General features: G+C 38.7%; 1 protein-coding gene across 2 annotated transcripts in view; it reads right to left on the bottom strand.

The window, feature by feature from the left end:
* Positions 1–1,491: 1,491 nt before the first annotated feature.
* Positions 1,492–21,418, bottom strand: part of WAC (WW domain containing adaptor with coiled-coil) — a 48,233-nt gene continuing 28,306 nt past the window's right edge. For both annotated transcript variants that reach the window (XM_035128897.3, XM_088654445.1), the window contains exons 4-14: positions 19,895–20,001; positions 19,128–19,243; positions 18,939–19,051; positions 16,238–16,555; positions 15,028–15,273; positions 13,669–13,791; positions 11,664–11,812; positions 9,738–9,856; positions 7,046–7,229; positions 3,457–3,584; positions 1,492–2,966 (exon numbers count right to left, since the gene is read on the bottom strand). In XM_035128897.3, the coding sequence (XP_034984788.1) occupies positions 2,897–2,966; positions 3,457–3,584; positions 7,046–7,229; positions 9,738–9,856; positions 11,664–11,812; positions 13,669–13,791; positions 15,028–15,273; positions 16,238–16,555; positions 18,939–19,051; positions 19,128–19,243; positions 19,895–20,001 (1,673 nt within the window). In that variant the 3' untranslated portion in view covers positions 1,492–2,896. The remainder of the gene's footprint in view (positions 2,967–3,456; positions 3,585–7,045; positions 7,230–9,737; positions 9,857–11,663; positions 11,813–13,668; positions 13,792–15,027; positions 15,274–16,237; positions 16,556–18,938; positions 19,052–19,127; positions 19,244–19,894; positions 20,002–21,418) is intronic.

Raw genomic sequence — 21,418 nt, 5'->3', positions numbered from 1 at the left:
AATGCTTGCTTTCCCTGCAAAACACACACACACATATTCAAAACAGGTTATCTGGACAATGTTACTGTCAGTGATGATTCAGTGCTTGCACAGCAAATGTGTGTTTACACAGAATCAGCAAGCGTGCATACACAGACTTAGCTCAGCTGACTACTTTGACATGCATATAACTCCTCTCACATACAGCTTTTTTTTGGTTAAATTTCCTCCCAACTATATAAAAAGCTCCAGCGAACTTTTAACCTGATTTGACAAAGCTAATTTCTTCAAGAAACTCATTCAGTGCATCAAAATTAGTATTGAGTGGTTTATAAGCAGCTCGGAAGCTTTTTAGTACAAGAATAGTATTCATGGGTCATGCCAAAGATTCATATAGTCCATGAACGCCTGGTACAGTGGTACCTCTATCGAAACCGCATCCAAGATGGCGGACGGAGCTCTGTTCGTAAGTAGAAACATTCGTAAGTAGAGGTACCACTGTATCGGATATTATACAAAGATAGCAGGGAACACAAAGTTAGACCAGCAATGAGCGAGCAATGAGAAAAGCACTGTTAGGTGTGGTACTGTGATAAATTTATAGCATATCTTGGGGGTGGGTACTGCGTATTTTAAATGTCAATTGCTTTTTAAAATAATGTTTCACCTACAAAATAGTTAGTTTAGAGAAAGTGGACAGGTTAGTGAAATTAGTAACAGAAAGCAAGAGTCATCAATCCCTGTGGATGTGTAGCCAGCTGCTACTGAAACCAGTGGAAGGAAGTTCAACTGCATTTCCTTTGAAACACATGGAGGTTGAGTAGATGCAAAGTGAGGTCTTACACAGATTAAAAAATTCCTCACCAATTTCTCAATACAAAACTCTTTTATTATAGGCAGATAAAGGCAAGTTAGCAGCATTTAGACAAGTCACTTACCTGGTTGCCAATGGACAAGTAGTCAGATAGCCAGACAAAATAATTTGGCAGAGTTCTTTTTTTCCAGGCTCTCAATGTGTCACAAATGATTCAACGTAATGAATTTCCACAATACTAGGCTTATGCTGTAATCTTACTATGTAATGCTAGTATACCACCTTTACCATACAATGCTAAAACTTAGGAGGTGGAAATGATTCCTGCATATGGCAGACGACACTAACAAGAATGGGCAGTCCCTAGTTTATCCAGAGGCCTCAAAAGAGAAAACAGCAATGGAAATTTCTTATAAAATGACAAAAGCAAATATGTAAGCAGAGATTACTGAAGATAAAAGGCAACAGCATCACAAATCAGGAGGCAAACATATGTATCAAAACCAGGATTCTAACAAACCTATTGATGAGTTTTCAGCACCTTTGAAGGAGTTTAAAGCAACACATGAACATTAGCAAAGTTTGCAATTCCTTCATCTTTCAGCATTAACAGGAATTCTAAATGGGCAAGTTTGGGAATGTACAAAGATCTGTGGCAGTATATTATGACTAACAGTGTTTTGCAAAGAAAACCCAAGTTTATTTTGTAGTAGCAATAGTTTCTTTTTTATTTTTAATATACTTTAGGAAACAATATACAAAGCTGAGCCTTCCCACCATTTTCAAATAGTGAGAAACTCCAATTACACAAAGTCAGCGTTTTGTGATGGCTAAGAACAGCAGTCAGCACCAGACTTGAACAGTTAGCTACAACACAAACATCCTTCGAAATGAAATGTCATAATAGCAAGACAGGTAAAACCAGGAGTTAACATATGACAACTGTTGGGGAGGTGTCAATGATCCTTGTTGAATGTCATTAAATATTTTATACACAATTTTCTGTTTACAATTTTTAAAATAAAGCCTCCCTTGAGGACTTATTTTCAGATAAGTAAAAAAGTATTCAACAAGAATAGCTTCGGTAAACAAATCCCCAAAGAGGCCAAATTCGAATGTTTCGACCCAAGGAAATGAAAACCAGTGTTTCTTTGTTTTAAACATGTTTATTACAACAGATACAATTCACATCTGACTAGTTTTTTTTCCTTCTTTCCCTCCCACAACCATGTTGACATGTTCATTGGGCTGTTTCCTTATAATTTGAAAAAGGGATGTACTTTCAGCACACATGCCCAGCAGTACTACCAGTCCATTCTTACAGGGTGCAAATGGAAATACATTTCAATAATTTATACAAACAAGTGGGTTATGCTCAATCACTGCAATTTTAAGCTACTGTACACAGGAATGAAAAGATTATAGAAAAGTGCCATAGCAACAGTGCTTTAGGAAAGGAGGAAATTAGAATTTTTTTAAAAAACTGATAAAATCAGACCTAGGATTTTAAGGGGAAAATGAACACAGAAAATGAAAAACACTGCTCTGTAAAACAGAAATGGAGAAGCACTGCTCTTGATTCGGTGCAAGTGTGGAAACAGTTGTTTCATGATATTTTGTACATTACCCAAACTGTTTCATACTGTTGCAGCCTTGAGACACAGATCGCCTGGCGCTTGCATTGAATTTTAAGAAATGCAAGATTTCTGAATGATAAATTAACTAAAAAAGAGAGAGAGAGCTAATTTTGCAGACAGGTTTACATGTAAAGGCTAGGTATTTAGCCACCTCAGCATTGATTAGTTTTGGATGTCTAAGCTCTGATACACATGGCTTCCCATGGCTTCACTCTACAAAACATATTTACAACGTGAAGAATACATCTACAAGAAATCTACATTTCAAGGGTTTTACAAATCATCCTCGTTTCCTTCCCCTGAATGACACCCCTCCTGACCCCTTTCCCATGTTATCTTTTATTTTTATTTTTGCCCAACTCAACGGTCCAAAGTCTACTCAAATGCAGCTCAAAAATGTTAAGACTGGGCAATCAGTTTTACAGTTCCTGTACTCAAAACCCATGTGCAATTATTCACAACTTTTTCACACCATGAAGGAATTCTGATTCTTTAGTTTTTCAAGTTCTTTAATTTGTTGTCTCAAAAATAGTATCCTACAAAGGGAAAAGAAAGCAATTAGTACTGGCATGTCAAATCCATTCTTAGATGAGTAATTTACTCCATGAATTAGTACTTTAATAATGACATGCACATTCTTAAAGTTAGTTATTCAATCTACAATAGGTTGAAGGGATAATACTGTGATAAACACAGTTTTGTATGCATTTTTTATTTTTTAAAAAGGACAAAATTGCTGGGCCTAGAAATAGTTGACCTACCTTAATGGTACACATAATGGACTAAATAATTGTTCAAGATCCAGGAACACACAAGGGCACCTTCAGTAGTTCAATGGCTGTGGAGGGAGGTATTATTCCTGTTTAAGTCAATGTCATCCTATATGTTAAGCTATAACAGTTTTTAGCCCCTGACTGTATGCTAGGGAAAGTTGCTCAGTAGCTCTAAAGTTTATAAAACATTATAAAACAAAAACAATGATGAAAAGGATTTGGGAAATCAAGATGAGAAACCCAGAATTCTTACCTTTGCTCGCGCAAAGTTGCTTGAATTTCACATACTCGGACTAAAGATCTTAAGTTTTTTAATTCAGTACAAATTTCTGACATGTGGACACTTCCCATGTTATGAGCTTCTTCACGTAATCTTGATGCCTAAAACAGTTAAGAGGAGGAGTTGGAAAGTGTGTTGCAGCTTTTGGAGTAACTTCTGGACATAAACACAAAGTATGGTATTGGTATCAAAATAATCTCAGAACCCTCAATTTCTTGCCATTCAATCAAAATGATAAAATCCCAGTCCTGTTATATGCCAGCAACATGGTGCTTCTCCTACTTAATTCAAATGGGCATCTAAAACCTAAAGTAAACCTAAAGTGTGGTGCTTTCTGTCAGCAAAAACTCAGAACTGTCCATTACAGCAAGTAGTCTGAATCTAAGAAGAGCCTGACAGATTAGGCCAAACAGTATGTTTGTCCAACACTGTTCTCACAGTGGCCAAGCAGATACACATGGGAAGCCCATGGCAGAACCCAAGTTCAACAGCATGTTCCCCACCTCCACTTAAGACATTTAAGACATCTTCTTTAAATAACTAGGTATTTAATGAATTTGTCTGTCTAGGCAGAGTAGAGATACGAAATGTTGTGCCTAAAACTGACTTCTCACAGGGAATGGGTAAAAATTTACTGGCCTCAACCATTATAATTTTTATTTGTCAGCTCTTTGCCCAAATACAGTGTGAGGTAGAAATTTGGAGTTAAAATGCCTTGGAGGTAATCCAAAACCAATTCTTAAAAGTCATCTGTGCCTACCAAATGGTACACTGGCTGCAATGCTGCATGTGGAAGTTGGGCTTCCTTCCATCAGAGTGCATAAAGCACTTCTCCTGCACTGGCTACAACTGCAAAAGATGGATGAGAATCGGTACCCTAAAAGTAGAGCCATCAAATGTGGATTAGGCAACATGAAGAACTGCTATCCTACTAAGATTTAACTGAGTACACTGACTGTAGTTGATTCTGGGATTGGAAAGAGATTGACTGAAAAGTCAAGGATCTGGGCAAGCATTTTCCCGAATTTGGAAACAAGAAGAATGAAGTGGGAGCTGCCCCAAAACACTACAGCATGGAGTACTCCTGTGGATCAAGATCCCAGCCAGTGATGGTCTCTTCTAAACCTCTGCTACCTTGTGGCTATACTCATCAGTGAGAAAGGCTTCGGCAGTAAACCTGAGGAAAAACCCATACCCAGTGCCTTGTGGAACATCTTCAGGAGAAGAAAAGGCTAAGGATCAAATCCTACACAAATTTGGAGTGCAGTCCCTAAGATGGTTGTATGGTGTATTGGATGCCTCCTTCTGTCAACTCCTGCAGCCAAGCTGGAGGCAAATGTATCGCTCTGCTTTCCTTTGGACCACATCAGAGAGGCTGAGAATGGAGTGGGTGTTGTTGTCTGGGCAGCCCAGGACATACATACTGCCCAGGCTTGGGAGGCAGCAGTTATGAGTTACCAGTCTTTGCAGCCACAGCAGGCACTGTGATTCTCCAATGGTTTGACTTCACTACTAGAGGCGCATTCCATTGTCTCTCAAGACAGACTGATACCAACAATGCTCTCTTTCAGCATACACCATTCCATATTCCACCACACCGACAAAATATGGTGTTTTCATTCTAACTTTTGCGCAAAGCATCTAGATCAGAGGTGTCAAACCTGTGACCCTTCCAGTTGTTGCTGATGGGAGTTGGAGTGCAAACAGCATCTGGGGTTCCCTATCCCTTATCTAGATAAGAGATTCATGTTGTATGGCTCTTTGTGAAGTTCATGGGCTCTGGTAAAATTTGTTTTCTGACCAGAACAAATTATAAACGAACAGTACTACATTATATATACTGTAATGAAGTTTCAGTCCTTCTCTCTGCTACAGGATGTTTCTGTTACAGACTGGAATTCATGTTAAAACTAATATTTAAAATGCTGCATCTGTGCTGCAATGCCTTATCTTACAACATTATCAAGAATTACTATGAAGTCTAAAAGGTCAAAACAGAAAGGCCCAGTTAGCTAAAATTTAAAAACCACAACTAAAAAGAAATTTTATTCTTTTATACTTTACAGTTAACTGGTTATTTTTTTCATTCAACTTTATAAAACTGACATAGAGAAAAAGGTTATTGGTTTTGAGAATTACAGAAAACAACCTTTAACTTTTAATTTGTACAGCATTGGATTGAAAAGTAAACATTTTTCTGTAAGCCTTTCTAAACTTCAACAATGATTTCTAACACCAGTGTAATCTTCTCAGCTTCTTTTCTGTTTCAATAGGCATGCAAGTTTGCCTGAAAACAAATGACTGAATCAGAATAGCTAAGGCAGCCTCAAATCTTATTAAGCCATGAAACAAAGGGGGCCATGTCTATATAACACTCAACTTAAACTTCCTTCACAAGGTTGCTGGGTGAATAATAGAGGAATATATTTTAAACCTGCAAATACCCTCACTCATCCTCTGTTCTACTTGCTGTGAATAGGAAGGCCCCTTGCTTCTTGCTTCAAACGACAGAAACAGTGACTAGTCCTATTCTCTGCTCTCCATCTACCCTCCCAAAAAGGGAGAATAGAATCATAAACCTGGAAATAACAGTGCAGTGCTATGTAGCCTGGTACATAGAACTCTCCCCTCCCACATTTTTGCCTTAAAGGGCAAGTAATCTTTTAAAGCAGGAATACAAGTGCCAGTGTGGTGTGGTGGTTAAGATCGGTAGACTCATAATCTGGGGAACTGGGTTCGTGTCTCCGCTCCTCCACATGCAGCTGCTGGGTGACCTTGGGCTAGTCACACTTCTCTGACGTCTCTCAGCCCCACTCACTTCACAGAGTGTTTGTTGTGGGGGAGGAAGAGAAAGGAGGTTGTTAGCCGCTTTGAGACTCCTTAGGGTAGTGATAAAGCGGGATATCAATTCCAAACTCTTCTTCTTCTACTACTGAATTTCCAGGTCAGACAGTCCCTGATCACCAAGGTCAATTGTTGCAGACAACCATGAACCAGGTAACTGACAAATTATAAAAGCTTATGTAACACTGCCCTAAATCACTGGATTAAAATGAGGAAAATCTAAATAAAACAACGTTTCTTGGCTAACAGTTTTAAGGTACTTCAATCTTCCAGTATATAAAAAAATCACTATACCTATTCTACAACCTGTTTTCCCTACCAAACTACCTACAACAGTATTACACCCATGCATAAGAACAATTCCAGTGCTTCCAACCTCCATGGAAATGGAAATGCAAGCTGTGAAATATTCACTAGCATTAAATTATTTGCTGTAAAGGTCTTTGGTGTTCACAAGAATTTGAACAGAGGAAATTTAAAACACATTCAAAAGGAAGCTAAAGTGTTGTAATCCAAAGGGTTGCAAGCAAAAAAGTATTTAATCTCCACCTCCTCCTCACTGCAGCCCCCTTATGTACTGTCAAAATCTGCTTCCGAAGTCTAGGGCAGATTTTGGAGGTGTGCAGGGGATAGGAGAGGAAAGTGAAATCCTATTGTGCAAGCAAAGTCTATTCAAACAACACTGGATTCTGCCCAACACTGCAAAATGTACACTCACCTGCTTTTCTGCATGATCTGCAGGCCACCCTTGGACATGCTTTATAAGGTTTTCATTGAAATGTGCCGCTAACGTGGGTGTTAATGAACACGTAGGTCGTGCGGATGCATTCTGTGGTGCTGTCGTATTAGAAGCACTTGTATTGGAGGTATGATTTGGACCAGGAGATGGACTTCTCTGACTACTACAAGAAAAAGAATGAACAGTGCTGTTTGTTGAGTTAGCTTGTAAGGGATGCTTAATCTGCACCCCACACAGTAGATTCAGCATAGATTGGACTGTTATGTCCAAGTTCCCTTCCAACTCTACGAAGACCATATAGAATAATTCCAATCTCTTCCATGGGAAAATGTCCACCTGAAAGTTGCATAACCAGTAATCGTGAGATTATCATTTTGCAAATTGTCTGCGACAAGACAATAACTAAGTCATTAGGGAGAAGTGTTTTCTTCAATTGATTTCAAACTAATTCTGTCTCAATTGACATGGGTATGGGGGGGGGTGAGAAACCAAATTCTCTTGAAGTTTATTTAATAAGGAAGGTTATTTAATGTCTTCTGTGTGCCTCCCTGATGTCATTAGTCCCAACAGCAGGTAACCCCATTCTTTTCCAAGAATACACCAGTAACTTTCTTCCTACGAAAAGCAAATGCCACAGGTTTTATAAATCACAGGCCCACATATTAAGTGTATGTGCCTAGCGCCTTTTGTCTTTTACAACCAGTTTCACTTTAAAAGAACCAAATGCTTGCTAATTCAGGAAAAAACACAATCCCACATAACACCAACTGTCAATTCCACAAAAGGCATCCTAACAGTTCTGTAAACCAGGATATTACACTAGTATACTGATAGTGGCACCACCTGCATTAGTTCTGATTGACCATCATAAACACAGGAATTTTCTTCATATTGGCTAGAGTGCAAATAAGAACAGCAAACATTGAAAGTTATATTAAGCAAAAACTCTTTTAATAGAATTGGTCTCTTCCACTAGTCTACCAGACTCTTGTTTCAGGGATTTGCCCAAATTCCCACTTGCCCCAAATTGGGAAATGCCTGAAGTGAAATGAAAGGACACTATGCCTAGTATCTATGCTTCTCCAGTCCTCAATGGTTGAACATTTTTGTACTGAAGACACTTGACTAGTCACCTCTGCAAGTAATAATTTACTCCAGGCAAGTAATAATTACTCCAGGGTTATGCTCTGATTCAGAACAGAGATGTACATGTAGCCTGGGGATCACATGTCACACTAAGTCAATTATGGCTTAGCACCCACATGTATTCTACACCAACCAGAAGCCAATCCAACACAGTAGGCGCAGAGCAGAAAATAATCCAGAGAAGCCACTTGCATAAGATTAGGAGTTGATGTTATGCATCAATAGGGAGCCTTAATTCAGACCAAAGCACAGTATTGGGTATACTAGGACAATTTAATGAATAGCATATTCATCATATATACATACAGTAATTACTTCTGTCAGTTGCAGTCAGTGTATTTGTGCACGAGTGTACTTTTGTTTGCATTAAGCACTTCCTGGCCCTATGATGGCTGTTGAAACATTGCTCTGCACACATAAAAACTGTTTTGCTCCTAGTATTTCTTTGGCAACCCTATCCCATGGGGTGGGAAATAACACCACCCAGAAACCAAACAACTTTGAAGAAAAGCACTTCCAGAATTTGACTGCCTTAATCTTAACCAACAAAGCCAATAATAATTTTACCCCTATATTTTTTATTTTTTAGACATGATATTTATGTCATGTAAACATTTACTTTTAGTGTCAAAGCACTAATTTTTTTAGTGTCAAAGCTCTAAGTTTTTTTTAAGCATCTTTTTTCAATATTCTCCTGGACAAAATGTAGCTCAAACCTGAAGATCAAAGCTACGTAAAGAACAATTCAGAACTACCATTATTAAAAATCTGAGCTGATCCATGTCAATGAAATTTTACACTTAAAAAGGAGGGATTAACAACAGATTTCCTTTAATTCAAAAATTTAGTGTGCCTTCATAAGCTTATCTGCTACTATCACACAACCAAGAGAGCCACAACTGTTTAAACAGCACCAGGCAAATTTCTGAAATGCAACTGTATTCAATTTGTTAGTTAAAAATGGTAACATACAGGTTTTAAAACAATACTAGGAATTTAATATGGAAATTCTGTCCCCGTACCACCTTCTAATAATGGGACTAAGACTTCATCTTTACATTCACCAACACCAGTTGTGTTGAAGCACTGCCACATTTCTATCTGTTAACATGAACAGCTTATGCTGTCTTCAAAGACAATACACAAAAAGGCCCCAATATTTCCATTCGTGTTTCAAAACTGAATGCACACACTTGTGGTGAAGAAGTAGCTTGTGAAGTCCTTCTTGTTCTTCCTGCATAACTTAAGGCAACAGAATTTCAGGGTGTACAGGTATTAGCTCACTAAAAACAAACATAAAACTGAAATCGAGACACTACAGTTAACAGCCCACTAACTCCAATAACTGGCGATGTGTAAATAATCTATCCTGCAATTGCACAGAGACTGTAATGTTCTCCCCAACTTTGAATGCAAGAATACTGTACAGGCAGTATTTGCAGATGAGAGCATGCAGCTCCAAAAAGCAACACTTGGTAGAATAGGATATGGTGAAGTCAAAAGCCAACACCACTGTAACATATACCTTGAACGCTGAAGACTTCGAGGAGAAGCAGGTTCATGACCTTGTTGTTTGTCAGCAATCACTTGCTGCTGAGATGCTGACTGTGAAACTGGTCCTTGCTTAACACCTGAAGTAGTAACCTGAAAGTTAAAAATTTGACCACATTTCAGTATTACTTTAGATAAGCTTAAACTGAAGAGCTATCAATCAGGATCAGAACTGGGATACTTCCTGCAACTTATTTCAGGCATAGTACATAGAAATGGAAGGAAGGATGTCTTCTAATCTAACTCAAGTTGCATGACCAAAGATACTCAAAACTGTACACACACAACTCCCACACAAAAAAGGTATCAGAAGACTGAGGATAATCCTAAGGTTTGCAGAAGTACCCCCACAAAAATAAAACTTTATTCAAATATATAAGCAAAGGACCAAGAGACAGTTCAGTACAGACTAAGCAAGTTCAGTGTTGACGGAATGCTGACCAACTGTTGGGGAGAGAAATCTGAAAACTGGAATGGAATAGAGCTACTTTAAAAGGACAGAGGAAGAGCCAGATATATAAAAAGGACAGTGAGTACTTTGCTATTGTTGCTGGTAACTTCCTGGTTGAATTACAGCAGGGACCGCCAATAGGCACATTTGCAAACCCCAGAGCAGGGGTCCCCAAACTAAGGCCCACAGACCATCCGGGAATCAGCATGTTTTTACATGAGTAGAATGTGTCCTTTTATTTAAAATGCATCTCTGGGTTATTTGTGGGGCATAGGAATTCGTTCATTTTTTTTTCAAAATATAGTCGTCGTCCCCCCAAGGTCTGAGGGACAGTGGACCGGGCCCCTGCTGAAAAAGTTTGCCGACTCCTGCCCCAGAGACTGTTGTGGGCACCAAACACACCACAACTGAGCACACACTTCAACCTAGTCCATTGGCTACAGCAGAATGCTTCTTTTAAGTCTAATTTCAGCAGGAGGGAGCCTTATAGGCACCACGTTAGTGCATTATACAACTTTCAAAACAGTCCATGATCTTCAATTATACTGCGAACGAGGCTGGCAACATCAATCCTGCCATGTGGGAATCCCTTGCAGACTAATTCAATGCCTGGAGACAGTCAGACCATGGTGCATCTGAAGCACCACAACCACACATCTGCCCTAGCTGCAACAAAACATCTCTCTCCTTTATTGGCCTCTACAGTCACAGCAGATGCTGTAACTCTCCAAAATTTGACTTTACCGTCAAAGGTACACTCCTCCATTGTTTCCCAAGATAGAGGGATGCCAACAAGGACAGCTAGATTAACTGGGTCTGGCTGATAACGATAAAATTTATGCTAGTACTTTGTCAAACTGCTCAGAGAACTGTGGGTAGTATGGAAAGGACAGAAGTGAAAGCTGTCTATTAAAACTATTGCAGAGAACTAATAATTTAATAGATGGACACCAGTGTGTCTAAACCTCCTCCCACAAAGCCCGACAAGGACTGTGCTCAGTAAGCACAGAATAGTGACTAATATTAATTTTTTTGGAATAGAAATCCTGCTAATAACATTTAAAGTAGGCCACTATTATCATGCCCATGCTGAAGGTAGAAGGAGATGCGAGTGGTTTGCTTGAGGCTGCCTACCAATATAACAAAGGCAAGATCTGTACTGGGAATTCCTGGCTCACTCTTAGCCACTTTGTTACAAAGTCCAAACAGTGACAGTTGTAGACTAAAATAATAATAATTAAAGCAACTGGTTTATTCCACCAGAAATAAAGGTCATCTAATGAAAACTGTTGAAGTACTAAATCTTATCATTTGGGTTTCTTGTTTAATACAAGAAACAGCCAAAAATATTTTTAAAAAATATTTAAAGCCTTACAATATTGGAGTCTTGCGGATGCTTTAACAACAGAAGCAGGGTTTTACTCCTACTGTAACTCATTAAAATCTTACCTTTGGCTGTGAGGATACAGGGGGTGTATTTATCAAAGGTTTCAGAGGAACTGTGTTAGTCTGAGGCGTGCTTATCCTTGGAGATACGTATGACCTTGGTGATGAGGCATCCGATGTTAAAGACATTGGGGACTGATTAGATGGCTGAGCTGTAAATAAGACCATGACAATTTTATAAAATCTTACTCAATATGTTTTTTTAAACAAGTATTCTTAGGAAATAAAGCTTGGAAGACTTAAGCAATGGAAGGGAGAAGAGGAGCTGTGACCAAATGAGAAAAGCCAAGAGACATAAAACAGTTGCTCCATGAAGGACTGAAAATTACAACTGAAGACTGAAAATTACAAACTCAGCAACTTTTTATGCTGTAACAGGAGTCATATCCAGATGATGCCATTACATTGTTTGCAGAAACTAGGTGCTGAAGGGTTTAAAAGCTTTGGACTATCTTTTGCTACTTCAGCACCAAGATCTGTATGGAATTTTCACTGCTGAAATGGTTTTACTTAAAAGTTAACTATTTAAAGCCTCACACACCAATTTATATAATCAAGTGTAAATCCTGTACAGTACTTACATACACAGATGCTTCAGCCTCAGACTGACCAAACTATCAAACATACAATTTAAGTACATACTGTCCTTGTTCTTTTTCACTCCTGTGCCACACTAAGCTAAGTCATGGAACAAACCTTAGCTATCGTTTGTGGTTAGCAAGGAGAGCACTTGACCAGAAGCCCTGGTTTGGATGTCACGCTAAGCTAGATCTTGACTTAGCTTAGCATGGGAATAAAAAGGGTTGGGGAGGAGCAAAACAATTGTGAACTCCTCTTTAGGAGCCCACATATTCATGTGGTCCCAGCGAGCCATAGTCTGGCTTATCACATGGCATGCAGACCATAGCATAGTCAAATATATTTGTCCATGAAGAGTCTGAAAATATACTGTATATCATGTGGAAGCATACAAAAAAGCTTACTTTAAAGTAGCAGGCAGTCAAGTTGCATATGAATAATAATTGATGTGTATGAGAATTCCCACTTCACACATTGAGCCAGTTTTAGACAGGGGGGCTAAGGGGTCTTTTAAATGGCAAACAAAATATTTCTATGCCTGCAAATGTAAAGTGTATTTTCCAATATATATTATTATTATTTAATTTGTTAGCTGCAGCCTTTCTAGGCCATGCACTACTTAATTTTTGACATCTACCACTGACCACAGACCTCTCTTTAAGAAGTTCTAATTTCAGCTCACAATTTTTTTTCAATGAAGGCATTTTGTCCCTACATAGACCCAGAAGACCAAACAACAAAAACTAAAGGAAGTTAATTTTGGTCAGAATCATTTCCTGCTTATTATTATTAGCTTGTAACAGAACCAATTCCCAATGCTTCCACTAAGTTCAAAGTAATATAGCACATAGCAGGAGTTTTCTAGATAACCTATTTTAGGTATTCATAGTAAGTACCGCATAGTAAGAACTTGAACTAGATCACTATTAGCTTTTTTATATTTGGAATAGATTTGGTCTCCCATTCGAGAACCTTGAGTAATAAAACACATTAAGAGAAATAACAACATCTTCACATATGCAGCTCAGTCCAACAGAATATATGCAGTGTCAATTTTGTTGGCTTTAGTAAATGCTGATTATTTATAAGGTTATTATGCTTGACTGGTCCAGAAACATTTGGACTGAATTCACCAAACAACTGAATCCCACCCTTCTCCAACTCAGCTTCATAAATATGTTCAGAATAACAGAACAACAAATTGTTGCTGCAGTGGAAGCTACCAACTTTTCTGAACACCCTCTAGGAATCTGACTTTAAAGGTTATATCTATATGTTAGTTATGTCCATTATTTTAATGGGTCTACTCTGACTAGGACTAACACTTCATATATTTTTCTTAACTGAATCCCTCTACAGTAAAATGAACTGAAGTCTCGTAGCGTACAAGGCAATTTTACATGGAGACAAAAAGAAGCTTCCAAAATACCTTGTGTGGAAAGCTGTGCTGCTTGAGAAATCAGGGAAGTTATATTAAAAGCAGATGGTCCAGCGGTGAGAATTTTATGAAGTATAGATTGTAGAGAAGCTTGTGTCACAGCAGCTGTAAGAACTAACACACAAATTAAGATTATCAGTTTCATTCCCTGAAAAGAAGCAACAGTGTATCTACAATAGCTATAAGAAAAAACTAAGCTTCTGATCCAGTTTCTCATAAGAACCTAAGAACACCCCTACTGCAGCAGACCAAAGGTCCCTCTAGTAAGAATCCTGTTCTCTCTGTGGCCAACAATACGTTTAAGGAAAGCCTGAGAGCAGCAGTACTCTCCCAATTTCTGTTCTCTATCAACTGGTATTCAGATGTATACCACCACAAACAGTAGAGGTAAAACATAGACATCGTGACTAATAACCACTGATAGTTATATGACAAAGTAGTGGAGGATAAGACTATGTATTATGCGAAGTGGCACTGTTGTTTTTTTGGTCCTGAATCTTCCAACATTCCGTTTCATTGAATATTAAGGGAGAAAAACTTCTATCAACTTTCTCCATTCTACACATTTTTATTCTCCTCTATCATGACTTCCTCTACTTTCCATTTCCCCAAAACTAAAAAGTCCTGAATATCCCCTATTTCCCAGGTCTATATTTTGAGTTGCAGTGACCAGAATTGTACTCATTATTCCTGTAAGTGCAGCAGCAATTGTAGGAATCTGCAGGGATCTGTAGTGCAATCCTGTGTGTGTTCTACTAAGATGTATGCCACACTGGGTTCAATGGTTAAGTACATCACTGCAGTTTAAAATGCACTGTACCAAAATCAAATTTAAGAGGTTAATCAACTTTCACTGGCTGAAATGCAAGTAGTTCCATTTGTTGCCCCCACTTTCCCCTAAGCAAAATGCAAATAGCACATGGTAAATAATTTCCAATTCATTAATACAGCCAGTCTTGGCTTCATGAAAGATAAAAGGCAGAAAAACATGGAGGTTCCCAACCCCATTTGTCATGTTACACGAATACAGTGGCAGGCATTTGTAGGGGGGAATCACCAGCTGGAGTCTCCCTTACAAATGCCACTCCCTCAGGCTGTTTTCAAGTCATATTTTTATGTCTCTAATTCATCCCCGTAAATCTTTCCTTCCTGCCCATCACCTTAGTAAATGTTGGCTTGGACACATATTTGCAAAGGTAATATTCGTTCTGAAAGTAAGTGCACAATACAGTCATTACATTAAACTAACACTTGAAATCTATCTTATGTAGAAGTGTAACTTCCAGATACGTGGTCACTTTGTTAAATACATTATTAGGACAACCTACCAGTATTAAAAATCTGTCTTACCTTCATTTATTTTGGATATATCTACACTTGAATTGTTAAGCTGCAATGTGGCTTGAAGAGCAGGTAGTAACTGTCGAAGGAGATTTGGGTCCTGAAGTAATGGAGGAATTGGGGATTGTGAGACAGGTGAAACAGGAACTGTTGAAGCCGATGAAGTTGGTGCAGAAGCTGGATTCAGCCCAGAAGCAGATGATGTGGAAGGAGTTGTGCACGAGTGGGATAGAGATTTGTCCATTGACATAGATTCTGAAGAAACAGAGATATTTATGTTTCTTCCCATCATAACCCACTTACATTCTTTCACACACCCTAAATCCAGTAATATATCAGAAACTTGCAAAAATAATACAAAATTTTGTGGCTGGTTTTAAATTTCTCCCACTATAAAGGTGTTTTTTTTAATTGTATTATAGAATACTCAAATTCCCAAAGTGGTTAATGAGATAAAAACAATGCTACAATTTGTGACAGCCCACTCATGCAACAGCCATTTTACTAGAAGCAGTTCCCTTCTCAGCACATCATAGTAAATTCAATGGGTATGTTGTGCTTGTGAAAGATGTCGTGCACCCCCTAGAACATCTGCTAAACTTTATGCAGTCAGAAAAAATATCTATCAAATATCCTGTGCTAATGTTAGATCTCACTGATTTTGGAGAATATCAGAATACACAAATGAAATTATGTTCATACAGGTGGGGGGGGAAGGGACTGGACAAAAATCTCTCTTTCTCCCCCATTATTGGACACCTACTGCTGGATCAGACTTTGTGCTTAAACAAGAGCACCAATCATATACACCCCACAGTATTCTAAAGTTTCAATACCAGGTGTCAAGATCTCTTAACACAGTGGCTTCAGAGAGGCTGTGTATGAATACTAATCACACAAATATGTCAAACAAGCCAGTTATACCACTTATGCTTTCCTGAAAAGGCTTGAAGCAATTCGATGTTTAAGCAGACTTTTTAGATTAAGAAAATGAGTAAATCACTGAAAATGTAATGTCAAAGAAAATAAAAATAGCAACACATGTCATTAGGTGACAAGCAAATATATGAGCTGTAGCTCTAGGTTTTGTACAAGAGTTAAAATTCATGGTTAATGTAAACCTCAACTCCTCTGCATAGGGCAAGCAGGCTAAAGTTCTAAAGGTTGGGTATTCTAGTTATCTGACCGAACAACATGGAGAAGCCAAAAACGTTTTTACCTGACAAACTTTTTCTCTCAGTTTTCTGTGAAGGGATGGAAGAGGTGGGTGTAGGCAGTTTCGATAAGGAAGATGCTCCATTTGCATCAAACGATTTCTTTGGCTGGTGGTCAGACTGTAGAGAAAATGGACTAGGTGGAACAGAACTTGGGGTAGTAGATGGATGAACCACTGTTTTGATGGGATGTTGTACTGGGGTAGAACTACTGTGAGTCTCTGTTCTTGGCAGTCTGTAGTCTCTGTCATTGTGTCTGCTTGTCTGAGACAAAATATTCTGTGGGAGCATATTAGCGGCATCACTGGAATGCTTCTCTTCCACTTTTGTTTATCATTCACAATGTTGCAATGAGAAACGGAAAAGACCAAATTAGAGCTCCAATACTGACCAAGTAAATATATCTGCATTTGCTGAACTTTAATCCTATTCTAGCTCCAATTGTGAAGAATGAACATTATTTCATAAAATACTAATGTATTTATCAAATTTAACTTTTCTAATATTCATATCTACAAATGCCATACTACAAAGGTTTGAGTGTTTCAGTATCAAATTCCATTTACTGTTGTTGCTGTTGTTAAATTTATTACCAGTACGTCCCAGGGAGGGTTACAACAATATAAAATTTAAAACAGTTAAAACAGATTCCAATCACGGGAATAGAGTGGGCCCCCAAAACACACATCTCAGGTGTCAAAGGCACCACCGAAACGGCAACGGCCAGCAACAAGAAATAAAGACCAGAAGTAAGGAATTAATTGCAAAATAGAAGTAAAACACAGAGCATAGAATAGCAAAAGACATTTAGCAAGGAGACAAGGGTTGTTGTTTTTACCTCAGTGGAGGACAAATAAAAGGAGACACCAAACAGTAAAAAAGGACATACACCAAACAGTAACAAAGACAGGAAAAAGTATGTGACAAACAATTAAAGAAGAGTAAGATTACTAAGTAACTAAGAATAACAATGAAAGGAGTTAAAGAGGACTCAGCTGACTAACAGCCAACAAAATAGTGAGAGCTCTGTCTTAGGCAGGAGGAAAAAACTGAGGAGAAGCAGTCTACCTAACACAATTATTTGCTCCTGCCTGAGTCTTTTGCTAGAGGAACAGCCCAATCCGAACACTTCATAATAAATTTAAAAAGTTAAAACAGATTCCAATTACAGGAATAGGGTGGGCCCTGAAAACCCACATCTCAGGTGTCAAAAGGCTAGGGTAATGAGGTGTATCTTCAACATTTGCAAAATGCTACATAGTGAAGAAAGCAAACAACTCTGTGGGGAGAAAAGAGGGGCTGCCACAAAGATTGCCCTCTCCCAGGCCTCCCTCATCTTCTGATTGAGGTGGAACTACCATTTCTGGGGACAAGCTGCTAAAATATTCTTGAGAAGCAATGACATTACTGCCTTCAAGGGTTATAGGGAGCTAAACACACTTGCATCTAGTATTCCAGCATGAAATAATAAAAACCAATGACACATCCCTAAATTGATTACTCCAAGTTTGAAAACTCAGAAGCATTTGTAATCAAACCTACAGTACACAACACTGAAGTTGTAAAGGGACATAGGAGTATATCTATATATATATAAATGTAGGCATTGCGCGCAGAGGTCACAGCCTTTCTCCATAACTGCTGAACCGTAATGTTAACAAATCTGGCCACAATGTTCCATGCCCATCAGGGAGGGATCTGGCATAATTCCCCCCCCCAAAAAAAAAACCTAAAATAATGATTAAACACAAAAAGTGGCGCCCAAATTAGATGTTACCACTAGAAGCTCTGAAGACTCCAGCAGCATCCAATAGAAAGGCAGATTGCATGCTGCCGCCTCCAAAGCTGCGCTGCCAGATGACATCACAAAATTCCACAGCAACCAACTGAAAGCAGTCCTTTTGCAGCAACAAGGCCCAGCTTTTTCAATAGGCTGCAGCATTGCCAAGTAGGGAAAAACAAACAGAATAGGGCCTTTCACAACGGGGGGGGGGGGGCCACAGGGATGAGGCACAACCAAGGGAGGTGGGAAACACATAGCCATGGGGGGGGAGGTAGGACCCTGAATCAGCCAAAGCAGTGGGGGTGGGGACATTTTCAGGAACACGCGTGGGTGGGGGAGTCTTGTTTTTGAAACTTACAGTAGGGGACTCAGGGTTGGGACAGGGCAGGTGAGGGGAGACTCTGAAGGTCCATTTAACAGAAAAGGGTCCATTTAACACAAAAACCCACAGCAACGCGTGGCCGGGCCAGCTAGTTTTTAATATAAAAACGAAAGGTTTCATCTTCAGTATGCTTTAATACTGACATTACAATTGTGCTTGAAATTCATGAGAAAGGTGGAATAGGCAATATTTATAACAATTCCTAAACTGATCAATTTTTGAAATTAATAAATACACAAAGCAACCTTGATTCTCAACCCAAACAGAGAACTTTAGACATGCTGGTGAGCTTGTCATTGAAGGGGATTGGAGGGAGAAAGCACCAGTTTATGGTACTTTGTGCAAGGGCTGTGAGTACAATTCATGCTCATAAGATAGATCACAGGAACCATTTCAGTGTCTATGCAAGAATCAGGTACAAGTACATCAAGAAAACACATATAAAGTCTAGCATATCTGTAAAATTTATTTTGATGTAAAATTACTGAGAAAGCATAGAAAATGGATAGGCAGTTTTTTTATTGTATTAAAACATACATACTTCCACTAGCAAACCCACTAGCAGCAGCTGCCTGCATCACCTCTCTCCTGTAATCTCTGTCTTTTGGGAAACTGTTGACAGATATTTTGCTTGCTTCTTTTTGTCTCTGCTCTCTGGAGAGGAAAAAGCAAACAGTTAAATCATATCAAGTGTACAACACTGCATTTCACCTATTATATTAGTAATTACCTTTCAAGCCATTCTTTTGGTTTTTCCCACTGGGAAACTTCTGTTCGGCAGTTATAGTAGTACTTTTTGCCAGAAGAACTAATGTGCTCAGACCAGTCATCTGCAGAATCATAGGACTTGGGGGAGGGAGGGCAAAAGTGATGGAATCAGCTTAATATATTATACAAACAACAACAACAACCCCTCTTTCCAGTTTGTCCTTTAACATATACTTTCATTTAGCAAGAGGAACCCTTGTGTCCATAGAGATTTAGGTCAGTGCAGACAATGCCAACTAGGCTTCCAGCACGGGATCAAGTTTTTGTGCATGCCTTCCCACCTACCTTGGTTTAAGTCTGATCATAATTACTTCTAGCTCAATCTGAGGACAATCCAAATTCTGTTTCCAAACTGGGATGAATCAATGTTGTGAAAAGGAATCTGGGACTGTCCAAATTTCTTTAAATTGGAATTGAACATTCAATCAGACAAACCAAGGGACAGAATGCACAATCTTGTAGTCTACTCCCTAAACATACACCAATGTTACATCTGCAATGGGTAAAAATATTTCCAACAGCACACCTACATCTTCCTTCATGGCTCTTAGAAATGTTCTATTTGCCAGAGTTTTTAAACCTACTGCCATACCAGACTTGAAGAAACAATGGGTTCACAACAATATGCAAGAGAATAGCTTTCTGAAATGTGTCTGTATCACTCAAATTATGTGCTATGAACTCAAATACTAAATGTGAAAAAGTTGCATAATCACCATAGATACTTACTGCATCTGATGTTTTACTTGGATTATTGCTAGGATTAGAAGAGTGTGAATTTGAGCTATGAAGAGCACTATGGTTATGAGAATTTTCTTGTGGAGAATAACTGGTCCCTAAAAAATAAAATTAAAGTTTATATTAATTTTCAGGTACAAGTAAAATGCTTACTATATCATGTAGCAGATGACAGACCAATATAAAATTATAATCCTGATATGTATTGATTTGTACAAGTGCTTCCTGTTCCCTTAAAAATTACCCATTGCTGTTAGCTCAGCTAAATAGGATTAGCCTGTAAAGTTGCTATATAACCAATGAAAAGAAAGGATTTTACCTAAATATGACTCAAACTTCTACAAGACACAAACAGGAACTTATTGCTCAACCTATATCTATATTAAGGCATTTAAAATCCATTTAAGTCTGTTTTTCATACATAATAATATCTGAGACTACCTATTTACAGAAATGTCAAAGTAGGGCATTTTCACATGATCCATAATGCTGAGGTATACATCATTATCCAAAAAACGCAATTACTATAAAAGTAGGAAATGTGCATTTTCCTCACTCAAAATGGGAGCACCTAATTCAAAAGTAATCCTAATACCACATTGACAGCTAAATTACAACAATCCATGAAATAGTACTAGGCAACTTATTTGTACAAAAATCCCTCCAAATGGGAAAATACTATGTGTGCTTCAAAATGGCCAGGCCATTTCTATTCTGAAAGCTAAAAGTTAGCATAAATGTAGGTCAACACATTCACCGCTAGAGCAATCTAAAATCAGAGCATTATAAAATCTGGGAGTCAAATGTAGAGTATTAAGTATGCCTTAAAGACCACCACTGCAATATAAGTTCAAAGACACACACACACACACACAAGATAGGCTGTGAGAATTAGGATGGATAAAAATGGTGTGTGTTGCTTTTTAAATATATATATACTAAGGGTGATATTCAGTTGTGTCTATCTGCCAATGTAACAGACATCTGCTTTCACAATACAATTTTCCTTTTCTCTAACCCTTGATACTATGCCTTGTTCAAACCTCTGCAGCAGGTGGGTGGGGGACTGCAGGCAGACAGAAGAGGAAGGGGTAGTTAAATTGCAGGTGTCAACTCACACGGTGTTGATTTCAGCAAACGTTTCTTTTAAATCTAGATATAAGTACTATATCTAGATATAAGTACTACAGTGGTGCCTCGCTAGACAAATGCCGTTAGACGAATTTTCTGCTATACAAATAGGTTTTGCGATCGGAGGTTGCCTCGCAGGACGAGGTTTTCTATGGCCGCCGCTTCGTCTTGCGAAGCGTGGCCATAAAAACCTCCGATCACAAAACCTAAAGGGCATTCCACTAGTGAAAGGGGAATGAGCTGCAGCACAGGAAGAAGGCAAAGGAAGATCAGCGGAGAGGCGCTGACAGCTGTCACCGCCTCTCAGCTGATCTTCCTTTGCCTTCTTCCTGCGCTGCAGCTCATTCCCCTTTGTGTTCCGCTGGTCTCTGCCGGTGAGGGGCA

Source organism: Zootoca vivipara, chromosome 11 (assembly GCF_965207765.1).
Source record: "Zootoca vivipara chromosome 11, rZooViv2.hap1.1, whole genome shotgun sequence".
Lineage (NCBI taxonomy): Eukaryota > Metazoa > Chordata > Lepidosauria > Squamata > Lacertidae > Zootoca > Zootoca vivipara.
Note: the sequence above shows the minus strand (reverse complement) of the source record. Positions and strands in the feature narration are given on the sequence as shown.